Below are 27723 nucleotides of genomic sequence, written 5' to 3'. Positions count from 1 at the left end.
GTGTGCCTGTAATCCCAACTACTCAGGAGGCTGAGGCAGGAGAATCGCTTGAACCCAGGAGGTGGAGGCTGCAGTGAGTCAAGATTGCGCCACTGCATTCCAGCCTGGGTGACAAGAGCAAAATTCAGTCTCAAAAACAAACAAACAAAAAAGAATATGCAAATTATAAATCTCTTTAGGGAAGAACCTAGATCTGTTTTTGTTAAGGCATACTTTGTGGTATCTTTGTTTATAATCTGAACCCACATTTTAAAAATTATATGCAGTTTTTAGGATGGATGTGCTGTCTTCGTTTTGGTGAGAATTTGTCGAGGAGAAACATATAGCTAGTAAGACATACTTCTATGACTGCTGCATGGAATGCAGTTCATCTGTCTCTTAAAGCTTTGTAGTCAACAATAATCCCCAAACCTTTCCTACCTCCTTCCAAATACTTCCTTTAATATTCACTGAAAAGGGCTATATACCTAGGGGAATTTAATAATATATAGAAGTCTAGATGCTTATACTATCAACTTTTTTGGTGATAATGAAGAGTTTGATGCCTTTTACGTGTTAGAAAAGGCTTTTGATAAAAGCTCATGACTTGAAGTGCAGTGTATACTTTTTGCTCTAATTGTATGTTTTTTTATTTCATCTTGATGAAAAACAATAAAGGAGTGTAGGTTCTTTTCTATTTTGTAAGAGATGTTTTGTTTTATATTCTGCTTTCCCTTTATTCCTTTTGTTTCTTCTTTTGTTGTCTCATTTGTATTGGTGGGTCTCTAATATATAATGGTATAATACGTGCTCAGCCTCTGGCCTTTTGAATATCATTAGGGTATGGAGCACAAATGGAGGCATGAATATACCTGCCAGGGTAAGATTGCTGCTTTGTGCTCAATTTCCTGAGGCTTCAGATATGCCTTAAAGTTCATAATCATGAGCATCTCATTACTATTTATGATGAGAGAACTACCCGTTACTGCTCATCAGTAGAGTCATTAGTTGACAGAAACCCCACATGAAGTTTCTTTCCCATACTCATTTATTCCTATGATTGGACTAGATAACCTTCGGTTTTCTCTCAAGTCAGACAATCTGAATTTCTCATTGGATGTTTTTCTTTCTTCTTGATATTATCTGAAAGACAAAAAAATTAGAGGATGCAAAATTGTAGTTCAGTCAAGGAGGAAGACATCAGTTCATATTAGGTCTGTTCTAATCACATCTGTGCAGTCTTACTAAATCTCTGCAGTTAGAGTGCAGTTTGGTCTTTTGGAGATTTGACCATTTACACAAATATAAAAGGACACACACCTTATACAATTGTTGAAGTACAAATGTTGATAGTTTTATTTCCTTAGGCAAAGTGATAATATTTTGACAATATCCCATCTTACCTTTTGGTATAGCAGTAGATTGTTACTGAGCAGAAGAATACAATTTTGAGTAAGTGGGCTTTGATAGACCTGCATGACTCTCAGAGTTTTGAACCACTGCCCCCCCCCCGCTTTTTTTGCAGACATATAACCCTAGTGCTGTTAAAAAGTACGCTATGCACTTTCAGAGAAGCAAGCTCGTGGTGATTTACTTTTTTAGGTCGACTATTGTGTCTGAAAGTTGCATTTTGTTTGAGTAAGTTCATTAACAAGTATCTGAAGGTGAACATCAAAGATGTGCTGAATCAGTGCTGACAATTTCATATACCATATTTCATAATAATGTTCTTTCAGAGAGCACATAACATTAACTAGCTTAGGTGGTTGTTAGCTTCATTATTTGATAGCAGAAAACAAGACTTTAGGGAGGTTATATGATTTTTCTGTCTCTCACTGACTTGGTAAAAAGTGAACCCTGTTCCTTACCAGGCCTGTGGTCTTCAAGTGAAGTGTAATAGTCCAAGGAGCAGTGCATGTTCCCTGTATTTCCTTCTGGGGGCCGTGATTGTGAAAGTGTTGCTTGTGATTTACCAGCAGATATTTATACACATTTACTTATCACAAGACATTTTGAGTCTTTCATGTGGAGCTCAAAGCCTTAAAACATAAAAACCAAACCAAAACAAAGAATTCTCTTATCCAGGCAAGTGTCTCTCTCTCTCCCCCTTTTTCTTTTAGAAAAATACTTCATGATAAAAACACAAAAGTATGTGAATGGTAATTGAAAATGCATTGCTTCCTTTTAGAAAACCACTAGGATTTGCATAAACCACTTGACTGTCTGATAAGTGATTATCTGTTCTGTCAGTCCCTGGGGACTTTTAATATTAGGTTTGTATTTTTGTAGAAAAGGCAAGTTCTAAATTTGAAGATGGGTATTGTTAAACTCTTCAAATAATGACAGTTTGTGAAACTGGATGTTCCAGAAGTCCTTTAAAAAGTCAATAAGACCGGGCACGGTGGCTCACGCCTATAATCCCAGCACTTTGGGAGGCTGAGGTAGGTGGATCACCTGAGGTCAGAAGTTCGAGACCAGTCTGCCCAACATGGCGAAACCCTGTCTCTACTAAAAATACAAACAAAATTAGCCAGCCATAGTGGCGGGCACCTGGTAATCCCAGTGACTCGGGAGGCTGAGGCAGGAGAATTGCTTGAACCTGGGAGGCAGAGGTTGCGGTGAGCCAAGATCACGCCACTGCACTTCAGCCAGGGCATCAAGAGTGAGACTCTGTCTCAAAATAAATGAATAAATAAATAAATAATAAATAAATAAAATAGTCAATAAAAGCATGTCATCTCTGTATTGAGATAACCACACAAATAAAATTAAAGGCCTAGAAGGATTTTGAATTTTTGCTGGCACAATCTGTTAATTGTTTGCTTTTAGTACTACTGAGATGTGTGGAATAGTACTCAAAATATGCCAATTTGAGAAGTGGAAAAGAAGTTTAAAGAAATTTCTGTTAACACTCCTAAAGCATTATGAGAAGACATTTACAGAAATGGAAACCACAACCTGGCTGCATCTGTTTGGTATTTGTTTGCTGAAGTAACTTACCAAAGATGATTTTAAAGAAGAGATTGATAAACCGTTGAAATTTTTCTAGGCTCCAATTCTGGAAAAGCAGATTGACATTGCAATTCTTGTAATGAAGTATACATGCTAATGTTGTGAAATAATAGCCACTTTTGAGTTTACTCATCATTATTTACTGTCTAGCTACTGCAAACACAATTTATTCAGCTTTGCATGGCTAAAGCCTTGGCGGTGTTACAAGTAAATGTGCATAAGCCATAACCAATGCTTTTTCATATATCTAACTTTTTTAGGTACAAATAGCTTGAAACCGTTTCTTTTGTTTTAAGTTGGTACCCAGCTACACTTTTAATTTTCACTCAGTCCTCTACAACTCCATGCTTTATCTGGGGTTGTAATACATGTGGAATTATCTTGATTTATCTTTAGATAACATCACTGCCTTCCAAGTTGAGTGGGCACAGTTATAACAGGTCTTTGTGTAGGCAAAGGACAGAATCCTAAGACTGATCCATCATCATCATCATCCTGGCTAACATATTTTGAGATGCCATGCGTACTTATTTTTCATAGTAATCTTGTGAGGCATGTGTAGCTTCACGATTCTTTATTTAAACCCTCAGGGTCAGATGTGCTTCAGAAATCAGAACTTTTTGGAGTTTAGAAAGGTAATCAGTGCATGTGCCATATATTATACAAAATCTCTAGGCTGGTTCTGGGAAAGCACCTTATATGCAAGCACACTGGTATTTCTACAGGGAAATATATGAATAGTAATGCTGAGTAGAATAAAAGCTGTAAGTACTCTCATGTTAATTCAGTCAGGTCTTGCCCCCAAATGCATTTGGGCATTATCTTATGAATTTTTTTTTTTTTTCCTGAGCTTTTTGGTATTTTGGAATTGAGGTTAAGGAAATACAGACCTGTACAGCTGTAATCTCTTTTATTTATTTATTTATTTTTGAGACGGGGTTTCGCTCTTGTTGCCTAGGATGGAGTGCAATGGTGCGATCTGGGCTCACCACAACCTCTGCCTCCCAAGTTCAAGCGATTCTCCTGCCTCAGCCTCCCGAGTAGCTGGGATTACAGGCATGTGCTACCATGCCTGGCTAATTTTATATTTTTAGTGGAGATGAGGTTTCTCCATGTTGTTCAGGCTGGTCTCGAACTTCCAAACTCAGGTGATCCACCCGCCTCGGCCTCCCAAAGTACTGGGATGTAATCCCTTTTTATAGATACGGGGAAACAGAGACCCAGAGAGGTCAAGTAACTTGCCCAGTGCTACACAGTGAGTGGCAGAGCTGGGCTGTGACTATACAGCTGTTTGACAGAATAGGCTAGATCTGCATATACTAAAGTGGTGATATGTCCATGATAACTTATTAAATTAAAGCTGTAAAGAATGACATATAATATGGTTCCACTTTTAGAAAAAATCTATTATTCTCTATAAACATTATAGGGAAAGATTTAGAAGTACATTCTTTAGACTCTTGACAGCATTTACCTCTGATGGTTGGGAATTGGCAGAGTCAGGAGATACTTAAAGGTTTCTATAATTTTATATCATACACATGCTATTTGTATTTTTAAAATGATAAATGTATAAAGGAAAGTGGGAGAAAAAATTAACAAATGTGTACTCTTGTTTCAGATAGAAGGAAGCTTGGTGCTCTCCCTTCCTTACAGTATTGGAGAAACCCCTACTTTTTATGGTACCCCATGTAGTATACTGGCTACTTAGGCAGTAATTACATATCTGCTTTCTGTAGATGATTTTCTCAAAGCTATGTAAGAATACTTTATATAGAATGAATGGAGTTTAACAAGGTGAAATATCCTAAGTGAAAATGAAGTCCAAACTGTGCTTGGATTGAGGCATTGCGTTTCAGCTGACAGGTGTTTGGTTAACACTGTGCTAAATGAATGACAATGTGGAATGGCCACTACCAGTGTGAATGTGAGCGCTAGCTGTATAGCGTGAGTGGAATATTGAGAATGTGAGTTAGTCTAATCTCATCGTATCTGGAGTCTTGTGTTCAGTTGTGGATGGTACATACAAAGAGGTGCAGTCAGTGTGAAACGTTTTCCAGATAGATTGATCAGGAGGATTTAAGGACTTGAAACCATGTCATATAGGGCACGGGTGAAATAATTGAGCAAGTAAAATTTAGTGTTTTGCCAGCTTCTAGCAATACTTGACTGTTGTACTGCTGAATGAGTAATGTTAGCTCAATATTGATTGACTGCCAGCTCTATGCCACATCCTGAGCTATCAAGCATTTGGGATACAAAGATGAAGAGATGTGGACTCTGTCTTTTATGTCTCTGAGTCTAGTAGAGAACAGAGAAATGTACACAACTATTTCCAATATGGCACGATAAATTTAACAGTAGACCCTAGTACAGAATGAGCACAGATAGATTAAGATTAACTCTTCCTGCAGTAGTGGGAGATGGAAGGATAAGTCTTCGGAGAGAAACGGAATTCTGAGCTGAGTTTTGAAAAATAAATTTGTTTCAGTGAATGAAATCAGAAGATTGACAAAGGACAGTATAACCTTGTTCAAATATTTGAAAAGATGTCATGTATAAGAAAGACTGAAATTTTTCAGTACAACCTTAGGGGCTCAGAAACCAGTTAGGATAGGGTTCAGGGAGACAGATTTAGGCTTAATTTAAAAAGTTTTTAACAGAGCTGTGCAAAGGCTTTTTTGGAATGTTCAGAGTTACCAGTCCCTGGATGTGTTGATGCACAGGCAAATCAACTTTTGTCAGCGATAGTAGGGAAGGCAGGGGCCGGTGAGGGTGGGGGGGAGGGCAGGTCACCCAGAGAATACAGTGACGGATAGCGAAGTGTTTAAAGGCATGGTTTCTAGGATCAGACTTCTTGAACTGGCACTTCTGTGTATTGACTCTGTGACCTTATCTAGGACTGTTATGATAATTAACAAAAAAAATTGCTCAGAACAGCACCTGGTACACAGTAACTGCTAAATAAGTCACTAAGCTATTGTCATTGGATGGGTGGTTAGTTGAGTACTCTTTAAAGTTCCTCCTTCCTTGAAAGACTTTGAATTTCTAATTGTGTAATTGGGTGACAATATTCTTATGAATATATGACAACATTCTTATGAATTAAGAAGATAGTAATGAGAAGACTGAAGCAAAAAAATAAAATTGTGATAGTTAACAATTCAGCAGCAAAGATATGAATAAAACTCTGATCTCTTGAACTAGAGGTCGTTGCTCTAGTAACTATCTTGATCTTTCTTTTGGAGCCTTGGGATTTTTCAACCTACCCATCCAGAATATTTTCAAAGGGGCTGATATTGCCTGTTGCTCTCTAGCTGGTATTTTTCTGTCTTGCAGATACTGTGGCCTCGTGAATAGAAATGTCTGCCCATGTGTCAGGATTGGAAATAATGAATGAAGATCAGTTAATCAAAGAAGTCTTGGATAAATTCCTTAATTGTCATGACCAAACAAATGATGAAGAATTTCTGAACACTTTTGCTCATCGTTCACAAGGTAAAATGGAGAGGTAAACTTTCTGTAGCAATAGAGATAAATAATTTTATTATAAGTTTATGTTTTTGCTGCCTCTTAAGAAAGACTGTTTAGTGAACATTCATTCCATTCGTTTATCAGGTAATTCTTACTAGGGCACTCGTGACCAATGCCCTAATGTTATTGATGATATAAATACTAGTCTTCATACATCCAAGAGTTATGTGATGGTGTCAGAGCCACAGAATTTGATAACTAAAAATGACTTGAGAAATCATTTAGTATAATTCTTTTATTTTTTAAGAAAGACAAATGCAAAGAGTAGAGGTTGTTAAAAGCCTATTTTAAAAAATTTCAAAGAGAAATAGCATAGTATAGACGATGGATTACATTGCACACTTCTGGATCCTGGGGTCACCACTTACTGGCCATGTGATCATGGGCGGGGGTAGTTTTTGAGTAAAAGGGGAATAATAATAATACTTCTCTCAAAGGTTGAGAAAGGTTAATTGAGATAATCCATGTGAAATTCTTAGTGTAGTGACTAATACATAATAAGTACTTACTGAGTGTTAGGTATTGGTATTGCTGTTGTGATGCTGCTGCTGCTGCTCCTGTTGTGGTTTCTGTACAGTGGAAACAACCCTTTAGACTGGATGAGATGAGGCCAAACCCATGTTGTGTTTTTCATTATTTGTTTCTCTCATCCAGTGTTACTGTTTTAGTAATTGGGCCAACATTTGAAAGTTGGGTAATTTTACATGAAAATCTTGATTTGTGTTTTTTTTTGGGTGGGATCCAGTGAGAATATCTGTTACTTCCTCATGGCAATGTCAGCTAGAGCTCAGGAGCCCTTGCCCAGTGAGCTCCTTAGTTTGTCGTGCTCTCTGGTACTCACACAGTCTAAAAATGTGTGCTTACATTGTCTGCTTCATTCATTCAAGTGGCATTTGAGTTGTTATCTTCCTTCTGGATTCTGCTTCAGATTGCCATCGGCTTGCTCTCAACCTTGATCCTTTCTGGGTCATTGATCCACATTTTTGAGACCACTGGTTCTCTACCTAGCTACGCATTAGACTCACCTGACTTGCTTTTAGAATGTATCGACATCAGAGCCCACTCTGAAGCTCAGCTAGGATCAAGGGATTCGTATTTTATAAAACCTCCTCTGGTGTTTCTAATGTGTACCTAAGGGTGAGAACAGGGAGTTCCATAATCTCTGAGGTCATGACACTGTTGAGATACCAGACTTCGTGATTTGAGTAATGATTCATGTGTACCAAAGAAATGTAAAAGAAGAGTAGTAGTTATAATGAAATTATAGTTATAATGTATAAATATAAAACAGGAGTAGTAGTTATAATGAAAAGAAAATGTGATTCTAACCTGTTTCTTTTATCAGGCAAGATATAATATAATTGATATCTGTTTCGTTTACACTTAAAAAACATAGATGTGGTGGTTTTGTTTATACTTAGTGGAAATGAAAAATTTAGGAACTAGCTAGTTAACTTTGGGACTGACTGAATGATCTGTTTGGACATGATATGTAGATCAAATTAATCTTGAGAATGACCAAATTATCTTTTAGTCTATGAACCTGGGTTTAGGAAGATACCTGCTTTGTTCGAGACTGATAATTTTGTTTGCGTTTTCTGGACCTAAACATAGCAGTATGAATGGCTTTGGTGGGGTGGTGGAAACAAGGGTAAAATTGGCAGAATTAATGAATTTTGGTATGCTAATGACATTTTGATAATTCATGTTATTTTGGACATCGTTTGTAAGACTGACTTTATTTTTGTACCCTAGAAGAATAAAAACTTTTTGCAAGGACTTTGATATATTTAGGGGGTTATAATACATTTACTTTTGTGAAAAGGGGTCTTATTCTGTTTTCAAATTCCAGTATGATCATTGCATCCTGAGAAAAAAACTGTTGTAGATGTGATAACTTCCATTTTGGGTTCAGTTTTGGGCCCCAAATTGAACTGAAATAAATGATGATGCAGGTCCCATAAACTGCATCTTCAAGCATACTAGTTTTTTTTTTTTTTTTCTTTCAAAATATCCCTAGGCACCAGTGCACATTATAAACTAATGACCTGAAAAAATTCCTCTTAAAGCACAAAGAGCTGTGAGTGTAAAAATGTCTCTTAAATCAGTAAGTGTCCTTTTTTCCCTTGAAACATTTAAATACCTCCTGAGAAACCAGGACTTAGGGACAGGCCTAAGAGTTGAGTGATAGCCAGCAGAATTGATCAAGGTAAATGTGGTTAGTTCTGTGTAAGAAAGACAGTAAAGCTGTATTTCCAAAATTCCCATTTTCCCTGCTTCTTTGCAGGCCCTTCATTTGTCTCAGTGTGATTAGTTGTTTTGTTGATATACACTGAGCCTTTTCTCTGTTAAAGTGGCTATCACCATGCATACTTATGTACATTTCTTTAGTAAGTTTAGTTTCTCAAGTCCATTACCATTTCCACTGATTGACTGTTCTATTTATTTTTGTAATAGTTATACACCAGAGTGCTTATGGGATTCATTTTCTTTCCAAGAATGTTAAAAGGGTCAGTAATCCTATTAAAAATATTTCTCTGGAAAAAGTTAAATTATAGTCTTGTTGAAAGAAATTCTCATTACTGCCTCAGACTCTTGGAAAACATTTGGAAACTGTTAATATTATAGCATAATTCTCACTACAGTACATTTATGTTGATCACGTTTTGTAGTTTTTTCTTTTGTAGAGCAACTAGGTTTTTAAACCGTGGTACATGTTTGATAATAAAGACAATGTTCTATAAAAATGTTTAAAGAGACATTAATTATTAGTTTTAAACGGCCAATTATAAGTGAATTCTCAGTAGTATCTTCCGTTCAGGAGGGTAAATCAAATTGTAAGATATGTATTAGAAAATTAGCATGCAGATTTTTTTTTAATAGTTGGTAAAGACATCGTTATATTGTTGACCTTGTGTATAAAGATAAGCAGCTAAGTTTCAATCTTTTGTATCTCAGTTTCTCTGTGAATGTAACTAATTTATGGGAATTTCTAGAATATCTGTTTAAAAGGAAAAAAGGATTCTTTCTTCTTGCCTGTCATATTGCTATCATGTTTTCTAGGTTATAGAAACACTGATGTAAATACTTATATTTGATTTTTTATTAATTCATTAATTCATTAAATCTGTGAGTGTCTTGTTGTGGTCCAGATAGCATTTTAGGTGCTGAAGATTAAAAAGTAAATAAAATATAGTTTGTGTTCTCAAGCACTCATAATCCAGTGATAGAGATAAATAAGCAAGCAGGAAATTAGACTAATGCATGATAAGTATCACAGTGGAGACTGAGAGTTTATAGGAGGGCCACCTAGCCTGTGGTTGGAGGAAGGGCAATAAAGTCTAGTCATCAGAGGGGCTGCTTGAGATGAGTCTGGGATAATTACTGAACCCAAAGTTGCCTTGGGCTTCAAGACATTAAGTAGAACCAGGAAAGTTTGACAGAAAAGAGCTGAAACTGAACGATGTTAAAATGCCTACGCTAGTGATGGTTCTTTGGGTCATGGTTGCATTGATTTTAGTACTGATATATCTCTATCTCCTTTAAACAATACATCTTCAAGACGAATATGTAGCCTTGCTTTAGTAAAGTTTAGAGTTACTTCTAAACTGCTGAAAGAAAAAGGCAATTTCTTTTAATTTTCTTCCACACCAGGATTACAACATGATCCCATTTGGGAAGCATTTGCTCCCACCTTTTAGAGTGGTAATTACTGCTCATGTTGCTGTCACACAGAAATTGTATAATTAAGAAGCCAATGACTTAGAAATTGACATTAAATCTTTTCAACTCCATTTTATTACATATGGTAACTGTCAGGAGTTACAGTAGTTATTTCCAAATCTCTGTTTCTCTCTCACGTGCATAGCATCCAGCTTTCCAAGTGATTCTAGAGTTTTTATATTGCCACATAATAACAGCTTTCTATTCACTGCCATATTTGTCTACTTTAACCTGTTTTCTTCTGTGTAGATCAAAGATTTTATTTCAGATTTTGATGTGTAATTTCGTTCCTAGTTTCTTTATGCTATTCTCACTTCACTGGCAATACTTTGTGCTTTTAGCATTTTATTGTTCTTTTAACATATCTTTGAAAAAAATTCCTGTCAACTCAGCCTCCCTTTTTCTTTTCATACTTGTTAATATTGGAATTGATTTTCCTATTAGGTAGAACATTGTGTGTCTGAATGTTCAGGACAAATGGCTATGCCTGTGGCTTTATAAATTGGTGGAGGGCTGGCCTTTGATAGTTCCAAACTCTCAGAGTTTCAAAACCACTGAATATGTTTCAGTTTTTCTCAGATTTTAATAATATTGTAAAATCATAGAGAAATTAATCTATATTTACTTAATTCACATTGAGTTATTTAAGGAGCGATGCCAGTGCTTTTCCAGCATTACAGATTTCATGAGTGGTGTAGTAACCGTATGATTTGTGATCATACAGGCCTGCACTGTCCACCACAGTAGCTACTAGCAACATGCAACTATTGAGTATTGGAGACATGGCTAGTGCTATCCAGAAACAGAATTTTAAATTTTAATTACTTTACATTAATTTAAATTTAAATTAAAAAACTGGTATTCGTTTATTAGAAAACTTTAAAAGGTGTTTGGAACAACTTGGGTAGGTGAATCCATTTTTTTAAATGTAAATTTTATGAAATCTAAATACAGATCAAATATTTCTGACGAAAATTTACGATCTGAATTGAGACATGCCATAAGCATAAACGTACACTGGATTTTGGAGATTTGTATAAAAATAGAATGTAAAATATCTTAATATTTTTATATTGACTATATTTGAATGATAATATTTTAGAAAATTACTTTAAATAAAATAAATTATTAAAATTAACTTTACATTTTATTTGCATATTTATTTTTTACCATGTCTACTTGAAAGCATAAAACCACATATGTAAGCAGCTCTACTATAGACAAGTAGTTCTCAAACTTGGCTGAATATCAGGAAGACTTTTGTGATGACAGACTTTTATAAAAGTATAGATTTCTAGGCTTTTGGCTTATTAAATGAAACTATAGCAAGGAGTCTAAAATTGTTATATTCTCTAGGCTCTCTAGGTGATTCTGATATACCACTAGTTCTGAGAACCACTGATTTAGGCTACAGATTCTCATAATGCAGTCTGTTAAAAAGCAGGACTGTCTGTACTGCTTTAAAATATCAGATAATTGCTTAAAGTATGTTTCTTTTTAAATTATAGAGTTGGCAGAGGCTGTCTAGTGCTCTTTATTTTAGATTCACTTATGGATATATTTACTAAGTATTTGTCTCGAGTAACTTATTTAATGGCCACAATGATGCAAAGAATTAGCTATTATTCTTCCTTTTTATAGCTCAGGGAACTGAAAGTCATTGTAGATTAAATAATTTGCCTGAGGTCAGGTCAAGGATTCAAACTCCAGACATCTTACCCTCCTCTGTACAATTATACCTCTCTCACAGAAACATCTGTGAGTGAGAGATTATCACAAAACAAGTCTAATATTACTACTGATAGCATTAAGTTCTAGGGATTAATGCTTAGCACTTCACATGTATCATCTCGATTAATCATTATAATGACCTAGTGAGTTTTTTCTTGCATTTTAATTTTTATCATTTTATTATTTTTAACTTACAGATGAGGAAACCAAGGCATAAAGTTAAGTAACTTGCTGTTATGGACTGAATTGTGTGCCTCCCAAATTTACATGTTGGAGCCCTAACCCCCAACGTGGACTGTATTGGGAGATGAAGCCTTTAAAGAGATAATTAGGGTTAAATGAGGTCATAAGGATGGACCCTAACCCAATATGACTGCTGTCCTCATAAGAAGAGATGGAGTTAGACTATGGGCCTAGTCAGTGTGATTTCAAAGCCCACACCCTGAACCACTTTGTTCTCTGCCTTCCTTAGGGCATCGGGCAGTTCTTCTCAAGACCTGGGGTCGCTGCTGTGTAGATAATATATGCCAACAGGAATGGATGTGCTACCTCAAAATACACTTACCCTGTATTCCCTAGAGTATCAACTCCATGCAGCTAGTGTCTTGTGGGTTTTCACCACTATTACACTTGTATCTAAAGCAGTGCCTGGTGGGGCAGAATGAGTAGATGCTTAAATACTGGTTGAATAAATGCAATGAAAAGAAAAGAGAATACAGAAAGGCTGGCAGACAGGAGGGCCTTAGGTACAACCCTGAGGAACACCCACATTTAGTGGATGGCACAGAAGGGAGAGCCTGAAAAGGAGGCTGTGTAATGATGCTCAAGTTTGGATTTTGATATACTATGTAACTGGGAACCATAGTAGAATTTTAAAACAAACAATCAAAACCCAGTAATACACACTGCTTGTGATTTTGAAAGGTAGAGCAAAGAAGAAGTAGAGAAAACATCTGAAGTCAGGGAGACTAGCCGGGGGCTAAGCAGAAGTACATCGCTGGAGGTCTGGACTAGGGTAGTGGGGGAGAAAATGGAAAGCAAAAGGGCCTAGGAGACGCTGCCAGTGAAGGAATGACTGACAGCACTTAGTAACAGGTGACTGGCAGAGGATTAGGGAGAAGAAAGAATCAAGGAAGAATCACAAGTATTGTGCCTGGGAGATACTGTGGCCTACAGAGGCCAAGTGACTTCTTCAAAGTTACACAGTTCTCATTTCGGGAGTCTTTTAAATTTTTTTTTTTTTTTTTTTTCCTTATTGAGTACTCATTCTGTCAAGAGCTTAGAATCTTGGGTTGGGATTTGGTTTACACTTCTGGACTGATAAATTTTGAGTTGTCATTTCAGCCAAAAGAATATCACTACTTATACTTGACAGCTTCTAAAAAATATAATTAAAAATGAAACCGGTGACAGCACATAAAACAACACATTTCCAAAGCTGACATATCATCTTGGTCCCCAAAGCTATTTTGAATTTGAACATTAGCAATGCATCTTTAAACTTCCATGAGGGTACAAAGAGAGGCTTTTCCCAATCTGAAGAATGAATTTAAAATCTGCTGTAGAAAAATACCACAGAGAAAAATATAGAAAGCAGCTGGCCCTCTTACCAATTTCAGAGCAGGAAAGGAATTTCAGTAGAACATAAAAACAGCTTTCTCTCCTAAAAGAAAACACAACAAGAAAAATAATCCTTGCTGTGTAGCCTTTTGCAGTTATTTTTTGTCATGTATTAGATAGACACCAGAGGTCTTAACATTGTTTTGATACCCTTGCAACTGGCAGATTGCCTGTCAGAGGAAGTTGGAAACGAACTGACCAGCTTTATGCTTCCAGGTGGCACTGAAGCCGCATTTGCTGTGCTGTTGTTATCAGTCATTTAATTCCCTACTGAATATTGAGTGGTGTTTTTAGTTCACAGGCCATTTGCAGTGCCTTTCTGTTTCCTTTTTAACGTTAGCCACATTAAGAAAAAAAAAGACAACTCGGGAAGCGCTTTTGCAAATGTGAATTTAACAGTAAAGAGAAGATAATTGAAAATACCACAGCAAATAGCAATACACTTACTTTAACTGAAGACATAGGCCATGGGACATAGGCCATGGGGATAATGTTACCTCGAGAGAAATTTGCAGAAGACATAAGGACTTGCTAATAAAAGTAACTAGGCAATAAAGAAAAAATTAATTAATCTTGCATCCCAAGGGAGCGAGTAAGGAAGCGATGTTATTTTAAAGCTTTTTATTGATGTGTTTTTTAGTATTGCCAAAAAGAGTAAAAGGGTAAGAAAAAATGTTGATAGTTTTATATTGATCATAAATTCAGTAACTATGTGTATGTAATCTCTTTATCACAACATAACATCAAACATCACATAGAACACTGAAGGAAAAAAATATTGAATGAAGTGAATTAATTTATAGCAGAGTCCTGTGGAAGAAACAGCATCAGCAGCATTAACCTGTTTTTTTCTCTTTGGGGGAACATCTGCAAGCTGTAATTAAGCAATTTTCATTTGTTTCTGTATTTCTTTTGTCATCACTAAATCACTACACTTAGGGAACAAATTGACAAATTATGAAACACACAAAAAATTGCTGGTTCAGTTGCAGAAGGAAATTTCCCCTTTCAAATTATGACAGATTTTGAGCTGATCAAGCCATTTTGTTTTAGATATATTAGCATAAACCTTCAGCTGAAGTTGTTATAATTCATATTCATTTCAACATGAATATTTGGTCCATAGATAATCATTTGTTTTTTGTGATTGCTGTAGTTAACATGTAATTGGATAAGGAAAGAAAATGTATTTAAATGAGTATGACATTTTGAATTATAATCATTACATTTATTTTTGGCAGCGTTTTTAATGCATAGTATTTTGTTCCAATAAATATCTTTTCTAATATGCTTTCTCAGTGAAGACATCGGAATTAAAAATATTTATTTTTCCTACAAATAAAATAATCATTTTCTTTGATTCTTTGAAAAGAATAAAATTGTTTGATTTACTTGAAAAGATACACATCTTTTCAATTTATATATATTTGATATATTTTATATGTACATATAAATTAAAGAGTTGAACTTTTGTAGACAAATGGGATTTTAAACTTTTACAGAATGGAAGAGAGCTACTAATAGCTAAATAAAGTTTTAAGGTGGTCATTATCAATCTTTAAATAGCCAACTTAAACAGTATTAAGTGGGTGCATATTTGTTTTATATGCATTTCTCTTTAATTTGAGACATTATTTTTATTCTTTGTTGCTAAGTGTATCATTACTTGAAGGAAAAGGGTCAATTTTTCCACTTGAAACTGAGGTGATCATAAGACTGTGTCCTTTGATTCAATTGAATGGGCATGTTTCAGATCTGAATGGTTTTAGCAAAATGTTCTTTTAGCCATGAAACAATAATATTTTCTTTGAAATGGTCAGCTAAACCCAAAGGGATACAAACAGGAAACTTCATTTTAACCAAACCCTTATATGAAAATCAAACCACAATCTGTCTAGTTTGTGGTTTTTAGTGTCTTTTTTTCCCTTAATTTGGATTCATTCCAGAGGAGGTAGATTTAAGTGACGCCCATCAGCTCACTCTTCTTGCAGTTCATGCATCCTTAGCACAGAGAGGAATCATTATACCATTTTCATGTGTTTTCCAGACTTAACTTGCCTTTTGCATTCGATTTTATTGTATATTAACTACTATTTAGAAAATTGGGGTTGTAGCGAGTCATCTAATTCTGAGTGTTGAGTTTAGTCCCTAATTATAGTGTCAATCCAGGTCTTCTTGCTAATGTTGAGGTCATTTTGGTATTGACGGTTCCTTCTGTATTTTAAGCATTGAGCTAGAATCTGGGAATACTCAGATGAACAAAACAGGGTCCCTACCCTAGAAAAATTCATCAGCTGATATGTCATTCCTGTTGCAATCTGCTTATAAAGGATGGTGTGATTCCCAAATGCTCTAAATGTATGAAGGCAGAATAGCAATCTATATGTTTATATGTTTATAGATTGTATAGAGGTTGATTTGGTAAGACAATATCAACTGTTTGCCTAATGTTGATTAACATCATATCCAGAATATTGCCATTGGTTTTGGGGTCTCAGTTTTAGATTTAATAAATACTCTATGAGTTAATAAAATAAAAATAAGAATGATTAGAACAGTGAATTTTCAGACTTTTTCCTTCTTATTTTACTTTAAGCTCTATTTTTTTGGGGGGGAACGGGGGAAGGCTGTCCTGGAGTTTCCTGAAAAAAATGAGAGAATGTGAAAGACATGTATAATTTAGGTCTCCTCTTGAACTGCTCTAATGCAACATGCCAATGTCTGAGTCCTATATTATTACAAATGTGTTCAGCAGATGTTATTCTACTTTAGAGAGTTTGAAAACTTCTAAGAATATTTACTTTTCTAAAAAGAGGGAAAAATTACTCCTAACTTTCACAATGTAGGTGAGTTAAAGAGGTTGCCTTGAGTAAATGCAACTTTGTGCAGGTAGGCAATAGGGCATGATCTTAGGGTGAAGGAAAATCTTTTAGGTTGCCAATATTTAGTTTTATAAATAATTTACTTTATTGCTTTTATAGTTCTCATTTTGTTATGGGCAGGGCCAGTGTAATGGGAAGGGACACTTCTATCCTTGGAGTCAGAAGACCTGGGGACTAGTCCAGGCATATACTAATTTCTTAAGACCACAGGCCTGTCACTTACTCTGTCAATCTGTAAATCAGGGCTGATTCTGCCTGTTTGGTATATCTCAAATGGTTATGGTGAGAATCTGATGAAATATACATGAAAGTATTTGGTAAATTTTAAACACTCATGTGTAAAGTTTTATGATGAGGGGTTCTAATTCTCTAATATGAAAGAGAAAAACATCAAGGTTAAATATGAAAGGAATCTTGAATGTAAATATAAAAAATGTAAAATATTGTCTACCGTGTTAGTTGTTTATACCCCATTTCTTAAAGTAGTTAAAACCAACTATTTGTAGTACATATTGTATTGTATACATGTACGTGGTATATTGTATGATGTAAGAGTACAATTCAGGGAATGATCCCACACTGGCCTCTGGTGGATGGACGCAATACTATGTCTACACACAATCATCAGGCAAATGTATTTACATGCGTCGACAAAAGATAAAATATCAGATTCTTCTTTTTAATTACCATTGTTAGATTTTACTTCATGGAATCTTTACTTGGGAATTTTACCTTACATACAAATCACCTGGAAGGTACTTATCAAAAAGCAGATTCCTAGGGATCTTGCCCCAAGATTCAGTAGTTCTACTAGTGTGCAGATCAGGAACTTGGACTTTCAGACCAGCTTTGAGAAATAGTTTCTTACTCTAAATGAAATCAGGGAGGAGTTTAGGGAGATAAATGAATTTTTCAACATTTTGTGCCCATTTTTGCATATATGATATTTTTCCTATGAATAAGGTCTATAGCTTTCATGAAATTGTGACACTCCCCACCCCACTCAAAGCATAAGAACAATTATTTTACTTTAAATATGACATTTTTGTTGAATGTCACCATTGTATATTATTTAAAAGGCATTTTGACAATGAAAAAGTATGATGAGTTATAGGAATAATTTTACTATGATCTTGCTGATTGCTGATACAGAGGCTAGGATATTATAGCTTACAGAATTTTAGGGTGGGCTTTAGTTCAGCACACGTTCTGTTCCAAGTCTGAAGGATTATAGTGCATGTGCCTATAGGTCAAAGCTACTCCATTACAGGGAAATGTCCTTGCTACTTCTGTCTGTTGCTGCCAGAACTGTGTTCTTTGTGAGTGTTTTGCCATTAGCAAGTGCACAGACAAGAAACTAGGGAGACCACCCAGGCTGTGGAGGCATCTCATTGCCTGTACTTTCAGGAAATGCCTGCCCCTCCAATCATTTCGCTGTTTCTGGTAACTTTTCTGTTGTATATTTCATACACAAAGGTACTTGGTAGGTTTAAAGACTTACACAAGAGTAGAATTTTATGATTAGGGTAATTATTTGTGATTTAAAAGAGGGACATCAAAGTTAAATATTAAGAGAATCTTGACCTACAATAGAAAAAAATGTAAAATTGACCAGGCACGGTGGCTCAAGCCTGTAATCCCAGCACTTTGGGAGGCCGAGACGGGCGGGTCACGAGGTCAGGAGATCGAAACCACCCTGGCTAACACGGTGAAACCCCGTCTCTACTAAACAATATGAAAAATTAGCTGGGTGAGGTGGCGGGCGCCTGTAGTCCCAGCTACTCGGGAGGCTGAGGCGGGAGAATGGCGTGAACCCGGGAGGCGGAGCTTGCAGTGAGCCGAGATCGCGCCACTGCACTCCAGCCTGGGCGACGGAGCGAGACTCTGTCTCAAAAAAAAAAAAAAAAGAAAAAAGAAAAAAGAAAAGAAAAAAATGTAAAATTATATATATGTGTGTATATCTATGTGTGTATATATATATATATATATTTTTTTTTTCCTCCTTCTTCATTATTTCCAGGAAAAACTTTTTAAGAAGGAAGAAGATGCATGTAGGTATTCTCCCTAGATTGAGGATTAGAAACTTCGTTAGAAGAAATGCTTTTTTGCCTCTGCAAATATAAGTATAGTTTTTAGTTTTTTTATTCATAGTAGAAAAATTAGAAAATACTCAGAGGCACCAACACCCACACACCCATGCACACACTCACACCCACACACACAGCAAAACAATAAACATACTCTTTCTATAGCTGTAGAATTTTTAGCTACTCTATGGCCAGCCAGAATAAAGATTACATCCCAGTCTTCCTTGAAGCTGGGTATGGTCATTTGACTAAGTTTGTGCCAATGAGATGTGAGGGGAACTGGTATGTGCCACTTCTGGGTCAGTTTTATATAGGATGATCTGGGAAGGTAAAATTTAAATAAAGTTGGAATGAGGTGAGTCTGCAGATATTTGAGGCCCAGGGAACAGTAAGTGCAGAGGCCAGGTCATAGCAGCACCTGCCCAGCTGAGGACCAGCAAGGAGGCCAGTGAGGCTGGAGTTGCATGAGCAAAGGTGAAGGGAGTGGAAGCTGAGGTTAGAGGGCATGGAGGTAGGGAAAGATGGGGCATGGATAGGTTTGTAGGTCCTTGCAAGCGTTCTGGCGTTTATTTATTGATTGATTTTGGTACCAGCATTCTTTGCACCCTTCTTATTTATGGCCTTTAGATACATTTTCACCCATGGAAATGCTGGTTCAAAGATCTGCAAAAACATATGTCCTCGATTAAATAAAAATGTTCAAGGGAATAAATCAGACATTTTTGGCTTTGCAGTGAAATCTTCACCCACGTACTTAATCATTTCTTTTGGATACATTCTTAAACATGGAAATGTGAACTGAAAGATATGTAAAATGTTGTGTCTTTGAGTGGGTAAAAATTTTAAGGGACTAGATGATATGTTTCTTATAGGCAGAGGCCATGTCGTATCATTTTCTTAACTCCTCTTCCAGCCTAGCAGAGTGTTAAGCACATGGTGAACTCTCAGTGTAGAACTTCCTGGTTGAAGGGCTGAATATCAATCTATGTTTCAGTCTTAATTGTTACCCATCCTTTAGAGTGGAGAATGAATATTTTACTTTACAGGAACTATGAGTAAGTTCCTGATGGTGAGATCCCTGCTCTTCTTAGGGATACATTTTAGTGGGAATAGACAGGCAATGAACAATTTAGGATGGTAATTTCAGACTATTTCATATAAATTTGAAGAAAACAGGCCATGTGATAGAGAGTGGCCTGATCCTGTGACTCTGATGGTATGGTGGAGATAAGGTGATTAGAGAATTATAGCCTCAATGAGCATCAGCATTTGTTCCATTGGGTGTAGAGGGAAGTGAAACTGCATAGTTACCCTGTGGTTTTATTTTGTCATGTGAGACAGCATGGAATTCGATTAGTGATGACAGTCCTTAGGTCAAACTCAGTATCATCATTAAGGGGGTATAAAATGTGGAAACACTCCAAATTTTCATCAACTAGTGAGTGGCAAAATAAGACTTGGTACTATTCATACAATGGACTATTTGACAATGAGAAGGGAAGTACTAATACACACTCCAGCAGACCAACTTCAATAATGTTACGCTAAGGGAAAGAAGCCAGGCACAAAAGACCACATATCATAAGATTCCATTGATACGGAATGTCTAGAAGAGACAAATACATAGCAACACAAAGTAGATTAGTGGTTGCCTGTGGTTGAGAGTAGGAATGGGGAGTGACTGCAAATGGGATCCAGGCACCTTTTTGGGGTGATGGAATGACCTAAAAATGGAATCGTGGTGATGGTGGTACAACTTTGTATACTTCCTAAAAATCATTGAATTGTACACTTAAAATGAGTGAGTTTTGTGGTGTGTAAATTATACCCAGTAAAGCTGTGGGGAAGTGGGGGTATTGTTCATGGATACTTAGATCCTCCCTGGGTTCTTCACCAGATAAGCATGTGTCTTTGTGATCCTGGGTTTAGCTCAAGAACTAGGAGGATCCTACTTGTTTGTAAATATTACCTATTAAGAAAATAAATCAATTATGCATAGACTTGTAAACTTAGCATAGAAAAGGGTTGCAGTGCAAAAAGAAACAAACTTGGATGTAACAGATTCTCCCTTGTGCTGACATTGTCACCAGCAGCTGTTGCTCTGTTAGGAATCCTGGAGCTGTGGGAGGCTATGCTCAAATATGCTGCATCTGTTCCCAGTGTGGGCCACCTCTTCTGTGGTCTTGACTAAGTCAGTTGGGAAGGTAACCTCATTTTATGGGATGGGTATGTGTGGCCTCTTAGCACCAAACTGTTATCTACTTGACAGGTTGCCATCGTGCTGTTATTTGCACCCACCATCACAGAGATTGTTTAAAAAAAAGTTATCAAGGGCATGCCAAATTATATGTAAAAGTATCGTACAGATTGCAGTGGAAAGATAACGTGATGATTCTGTGATATCTGGAGAGAGGAAACATAATCAGTTGGAGATAGTGCCTTCATTTTTGTTCTAAAAACAAAAGAGAACTCACTTGCGAACTCTTCTTTTTTTCTTCTAAATCTCTTCTATTCCCACCACTGCCACCATAGCTGAAGCTCCCCTTACTTCTCACCTGGGTTACTGTGGTAGCTCCACACTTTCTTGTCTCTAGTACCTGAACCACTTTGATCCATTCTGTCCGTTTGTCTTCTTAGAGTACAGCTCTAATTGTGACTCCCCAGGATGTAGATCAAGCACAGAGTTTTTGTCAGGCCCTCCAAATATACCCCATCCATGTGTCCCCAAATCTTCCTGGAATAATCGGCGATTCTTCCTCAGGCCTTGTGCGTTCCCATGTTGAGGGCCTTGCTCAGGGAATTCTCCCTGTGTAAAATGACCTCTTCACAGTGCTCACCTGTTGAAATTGTAGCTGTCTTTCAAAGCCCAGCTCAGATGCCTTAGTCCTATGTGAAGCCTTTTGTGATGCTCCCAAACCAATTATGATTTTACCATTCTTTGTCTTGTACCTCCCTTATATCATCTGCCATCGGTGCCTTCTATTTTGGTGGTTTGCACATATAGCTTAACTTCCTAGTTTGTAAACTCTGTAAGGACAACAAGGACTGAATGTTAACCATCTTTGTCACCTTGCACATAGCTGATGACCCAGAATATAACTTTTGGATTGAATGAGCTCCGTAATTCAGCCACCACATAGAATTTTTTTTCTGTCTGAATGTAAGCTTTCAGAAACATTACACTCTCTTCATATTTTTCTCTCTGTAAGTGCCTAACACTGGACATTTCAAAAATTTCAACTTACCGCAATTGTGTCCCTCATCTGGGACTTTTCACACACATTTTTCCAGGACAGGGTTGTGCATTTGTGCCTTGGCAGATTGATGGCTATGACTGTGAATAATGAGTCAATTGTCATCCAGCCTCGGGGAAAGCACAGTTATTCCTGACTGGCCAGACTGAGGTAATCCTCTCCTCCCCGTGCCCTTTCAAATGAGGAACATAAAACAGTTGGAATTCAGAGCACTGCAAAGGGAATTTAGACAAAGCATTTGTCAGCCAAATTTAGCTTCTTTGGATTTATTCTGATTTGTGATTGATTGGTTTTAAAATTGCTTATTTAGTTCTAACGACTGTCGCTCCAGGGGAGGCCAGATACCAAGGAGCATGAGATCAAGAAGCAGTGGAGTGAAGTAGCTTGGCTGGACAAATCAAGAGCAAATATTTTTGTCCAGAGAAACATTGCTGTAGGCAAGGAGTATAATGCAAAAATCACGCCCTGACTTTCAGAGTACCCAACCTTGTTATCAGCATGATTGCTTATCCCCAATTCTCTTTGCAGAAGGCTTTTTGCAATTGCCTAGTGTTGTACAGAATTGTCCCCCCATGAATTTTTCTTTCCTTCTAGCAATATATTCAATATCTCCTCTCAACTGAGAACATGCTCTTGATTTATATTGCTATTGACCAGAGTGTGGAAGAACAGACACTCTGAGGTTGCTGGCAGATTTGGTTGTGAATTCTAATGTTGGTTGTGCTGATCTGTGAAAATTCTCCTGCAAGTGTGATAATGCTTCTCATTGCATGGGCACTAGTCTGGCTTTTTTTACAGATTAATTTGAATTTTTAAAAAAGTTTCTTTCGAAATTGAATTCTTTAAAAAAATCACTTTTGTCTGGAAGATATATAATCAATATGTGGTTAGTGTTTAATTTATCAAGACATCAAAAGTTTCAACCTTTTCAAGGTGTGTAACCTTTTCCTTTGGTCTGAAATTAGACCCTATAGGTGTAGTGGGGGCCTTGTAAGGGAGATCTGTTGGAAGCTGGTCTGTTTGGTATCAAAAGGAAATTGAAATTCCATTGCTTCAGAATAATGAAACCTCGAAAAACCTTTAGAAAAAAACTTTTGTCTCATCTGTATTGAAGTTTTGACTCAGAAATGCCCAAAGAAACGCTTTTTCAGGTCTCAATAACCTACTTGTTCTCTGAAATATTGCTGTTAGATTTCTAAACCGTATTATGTCTGACATTTATTTCAAAGCAAGAAACATTAGGGATAAGATGAAAGGGTGGAAAAGGACCCTGATGAAAAACAGAAACAGAAGAAGATGAGTCAAACACTTGGGTGGCACTTTTGGATTGCACCAGGATTGCTATAGGAAGCGGCATCTGGCTCTTTAATCAGGCTTTCAGCCACTTCGGATTCTGGGCTATGCCAGCATCTGCCATTTTGACATTATCATATTGAAAAATTACTTTTTTTCCTTTCTCATTGTGCCAAGGTATTTATTATTTGCTGGATTTTAAAAACAACGATAAAAACCTTTAGAAGGAGCACTTCTGAGTCTTAGGAGGGATATAGCATATATTCTTGTGAAACCAATTTTGAAGTTTAGAAAGGAGCCTTAAACTGTAGCTTTTGTCAGAGAGCGAACAAGTTCTTTTCTACATCATCCAGTCTTTTAAAAATGAAAACTTTGTGTTTATAAAAGGAGAATTTTTAAAAGAGTGAAAGAATTTTTGTTAGATCTGAGATCCCAACAATAGTCCAACATCAGGATCAGAAGCCGAGACTTCATTATATTTTGTTCTTTATTTCAGAGGAGTTTCATCTGGTTACCTGTCACATAACCTGTGTGTTTTACTGGAAATAGTAGAGAGTACACTGAGTGATTGTGAGAACAAATAGAACTCGTCCTTGTAGAACATCTTTGATTTTCAGACATCGCTGTGCTTTTCAAGTATTTAAGTCAATAGATTATTACAATAGTGTTGTGCTGGGTACATAGTATTTTCTTAGTAATTACTAGATTTAGGTTATACTTGATTTAAAGGATGAGCAGGGAAAACGGAAACTGTTTCACCTTTTATTAGAATAGGGCACTAAAGCATGGCAGTAGCCACAGGAAGTCTGCTTTCCTTTCAACATTGATGAAGTTTGAGGAACCCTTTCATCCCTCAGTTAACTCCTATTTCCAAGTGTCTCCGTGCCTATCTTGCTCTACTCTGCTACCAGTGCTTTTTGCCCTAGGACTGATTCAGGACATCTCTGTGGCTGTAAAAGTAGAAGAAGTCAGGGAGACTAAGGCCTAAGATCATTTCTTCGTCATTTATCTCATCTTGTATAGGGCTGGTTACTCCAGCATATTCTTAGCAACCCTACCCACACTTTGCTCAGCACCCCCCAGCCCTCCACCCACAGAAGCCAAGGTTGAGTGCTTCACACCAGAACTTCCAAGGATTTGTTGAGGCAAAAGGCAGGGGCCACCTCTCCCGCTAGTAGCTAGTTTGAAGTCACTGGTGCTGGTGCAGTAGGCAGTAGTAGAGAGCTGGCCTGAACTGGTGTTATTTATGGATATGACCTTTTTAAAGAGAGTGTGATGCATTTCATATTTGTGTCTTCCCTCTCTGGCTTATTAATGATGTATTATAGATTAGGTCACCTTATCTCTGTTTCCTCTCAGCATATCTGTGTTATGTCCTAAAGATATCTTCACAAGTCTTAATTCTACCAATGATAGGGTATTCAGAAGCAAACAAATGATGCTAACTGGATTTGTACCAGGCTGTGATCATTACAACAACATGAATCTCACTGATTTTGATGCCATGCACTGACCGGTCAAGAGAAACAAACATGGGCATTGTGCTGGGTCAGGCTATCTGTAACTCCTTCAGTTAGGGATGTTCCTAAGGAACTCACAGATAAAACAATTGCTGGGTCTCTGGAACATTTTTATAGTAGAGGCTAGGAAGGGGATGGAGTAGGATTGCCCAATCCAACAATGGCTTGATTTCTGCCACTTGACTTCTTTTGAATTCCTTTATCGCTCTTTTAGTGATCATTGACGTAGGTTCCTGTACTTGCTATTGGCAGAAGAAGCAAGTTTCAGTTTTGGAATGTACCCTGCACCCTTAGTTCTTCTTTGACTATTGTAAGCCATTTTTCTTTGTCTCCTTTCTGGCTCCCTGCCACCCCCTGCCCTTTCTGCTTCTTTTTTCTTCCATTCTCTAAAGACCTTTTCTTTTCATTTGCTGCATTAATGCAGGTAGCAAGACACAGTGGTTAGAAGGATAGGTTCTAGAGTCAAAAGGCAGTGTTCAGATCCCCACTCTGCTGCTTAACCATCTGTATAGCCTTGAGTGAGTTACTCTTCCTCTGCAGGCCTTAGTTCTCTCATCTGTAAAGTTAGGATAGTAACAGTGTCTACTTTTAGTGGTATTCTGAGGATTAAATGAAATAATTCATGAGATGCTCACAAAAGAGTGCCAGACACTCAATGAATGTTAACCCTGATTATTAATTTTAATATTACTGTTAGTATTAAAAATAATGTTATGGCTTAAACTATTACCTCAGTGTAATTGATGACCAGATATTTACCTCCTGTGAAATCTGTCCCAGATTTTAACCTACATTTGCAGCTGCTGTTCGGTCATTTCCACTACAGTTTCAACTGGCACTTCAAATGCCACATGGCCAAAGCTAGATTCATTATCTTTTACCAAAATTATTTCATTTTATTTTCCCCCACGTTTCTTTTAATAGCATCATGATATAATTGTCTTAGTCTCTTAATTTAGGATTACTCTTAGATGATTTCCTCAGCCTAAGTAGATAATTATGAATGTACATGGATTTAGTACAAATATGTTCATGTTTATAATTTTAAACAGTCAAGAATAAGGAATTGGTTAAATAAACTATCTTACATTTATACAAAGGAGTTCTTGATAACTATTAAAATTACATGGAATGTTCAATAACCTGAAAAGAGATACTGCTGGCAAGTTGAGTTATGTACAGTATGATTGAATTTGGATTTTTAGAAGTGCATGGATACATAAAAAATTTTAGATAACCACTGAAAAAACTTTGTTATGGCCTTTCCGGCTTGTAGGATTATGAGTGATTTTCATATTTTACTTTTTTCCCTCACAAGTTTTCTAAAATCATCCATAAATTGCTTTCATATAAAGAAAAAAATCCCTCAAATTTAGAAAAAGATGGGATAGGTCATGTCTAAGAGTCTCGCAAATATCGTATTTTATTAACTTTTTAACACCGCCCAACAACAGTGCTAGATATGTAATAGGCACTCAGTAAATATATGTTGAGTGACATAATGTTATCTTTCTATCCAATTTTAGAAATCAATTTTAACAGTTCAGAGTGCGTAATGCCTCAAGGGTTCGGTTTGTAGAATTCTTTGAAAAGTATTCTTTTCTGTTGCAAGGAACTTTCTCAATATACACAAAATAAACCAGACTGGGTGTTGTGGATGTTTTCTAATAGTGCATAACTTCTTATTTCAGAGGATCGTGTGTCCAAAAGGGGAGTGTTTGGAACTGATTCTTCAGAAAACATTTTTACCTCAGCAAAAGTTACTCACAAAAATGAAGCAAATAACTGCCATCTTAGAAATAAAACCATCTTTCTTCGTACTTCATCACAGTGTTTGGAAGAACAGGTAATGCCAACACAGTACATTTATAGAAACAATCTCAGAAGAAAAGAATTCTTCATGAATCAAAAAAAAAAAAAAAAAAAAAAGAGACCCTACTAAACACTAGATAGTTGTTAGATCTGTAATTCCTAATTCTAGAAGGAGTACCATTGGGGCACTTTATTGAAGGTCATCATTACATGTATTTCATGATTTTGACAGCTATTGTTTATGATGATAATTGGTTATCCACAAGTTTTATTAAAAAGTTCTTAAGGATCTGCTATCTATAAATTATTGAAATTATTTCTTTTAGCTTATCTTCTTCTATTTGGGACAAAAGAGTTCCTTTCTATAATTACCTGTGTAAAATGGGGCTTTCTTTCACCTCTCCTAGATTCATCTCTTTCAAACTCAAGGTGGAATCGGTTATTTTGTTTTTCTCTAAGATTTGGTCAGTAAATGTTAGATACTCTTTTTCCAATCTTGAAGACTTTATAAACTCTTCACATTCTCCTCAGCTATGGTTTTTAATTATCAAGGAATTATAGTGGAAACTGTTCTGCTTTTTAAGCCATTTAAGTTTCTAATATCTGCTTCGTCATGTCTTCCTTGCAATATCGTAGACAGAATTGTATATTGTGTTCTTTTTTTTTTACAAGGGAACAAAAATCTCTGTGTTAGAAATATGTTTATATACAGCAGATGCCTATAATTCTTTATTTCCAGAACTTGCTTCCAGAGAGATAATTGTGGGATATGAACTTTTTTCACTCTTTACTGGCAATGACTGACCACTGGGATTATATTATATAGAGAGTCTTTAACCAGCACGTGAGAAAAAAAGAATGGTTGAATGACATTGTGTTCTAGTAACTTGAAAATGTTGTGTTAGCATTCTCTGATTTGTTCATCAGAGGTTCATTGGGATGGGATAGGAGTGGGAAGTATTCCTGTTTTACTCATGAGAAGACTAAGGTTAAGCAGTCTATTGTAGCTTACACTGTGGATGAGTCTGTAGGACAGAAGTAGAATCAGAGCTCCTGAAACCTATTCCCTGACCTCTGCTATGGCTTACTGAATTTGGTCTGTTATGCTTAGCTAATTAACAAACAGGAAGGGGAGTTTTGTCATCTGAAGGGCTACAAGATCAGCTTTATTTTCGGTTGTTTCATTTTTCCATCAATATGTGACAGATGAAGGCCAAAGAGTATTTTTTCAGATAGTGATGGATGAAGGCCAAAAAGTTGGCAGTTCTTTTCAGGT

At 36.5% G+C, this 27723-nt stretch overlaps 1 protein-coding gene across 10 annotated transcripts in view; it reads left to right on the top strand.

Moving 5' to 3' along the window:
* The window catches only part of IFTAP (intraflagellar transport associated protein), a 60223-nt gene that overhangs the window by 9860 nt on the left and 22640 nt on the right, over nt 1–27723 (top strand). For 7 of the 10 annotated variants that reach the window (XM_033205027.1, XM_033205029.1, XM_033205033.1 and 4 more), the window contains 2 exons: nt 6331–6489; nt 26327–26481. In XM_033205027.1, the coding sequence (XP_033060918.1) occupies nt 6354–6489; nt 26327–26481 (291 nt within the window). In that variant the 5' untranslated portion in view covers nt 6331–6353. The remainder of the gene's footprint in view (nt 1–6330; nt 6490–26326; nt 26482–27723) is intronic. The other 3 variants (XM_033205035.1, XM_033205036.1, XM_033205034.1) reach the window with 1 other exon arrangement.

The sequence above is a fragment of the Trachypithecus francoisi genome, unplaced genomic scaffold, assembly GCF_009764315.1.
Source record: "Trachypithecus francoisi isolate TF-2019V2 unplaced genomic scaffold, Tfra_2.0 Lachesis_group8, whole genome shotgun sequence".
In the NCBI taxonomy this organism is placed as follows: Eukaryota; Metazoa; Chordata; class Mammalia; order Primates; family Cercopithecidae; genus Trachypithecus; species Trachypithecus francoisi.
The sequence above is the reverse complement of the archived record's forward strand: the minus strand, read 5'-3'. Positions and strand labels throughout refer to the sequence as shown.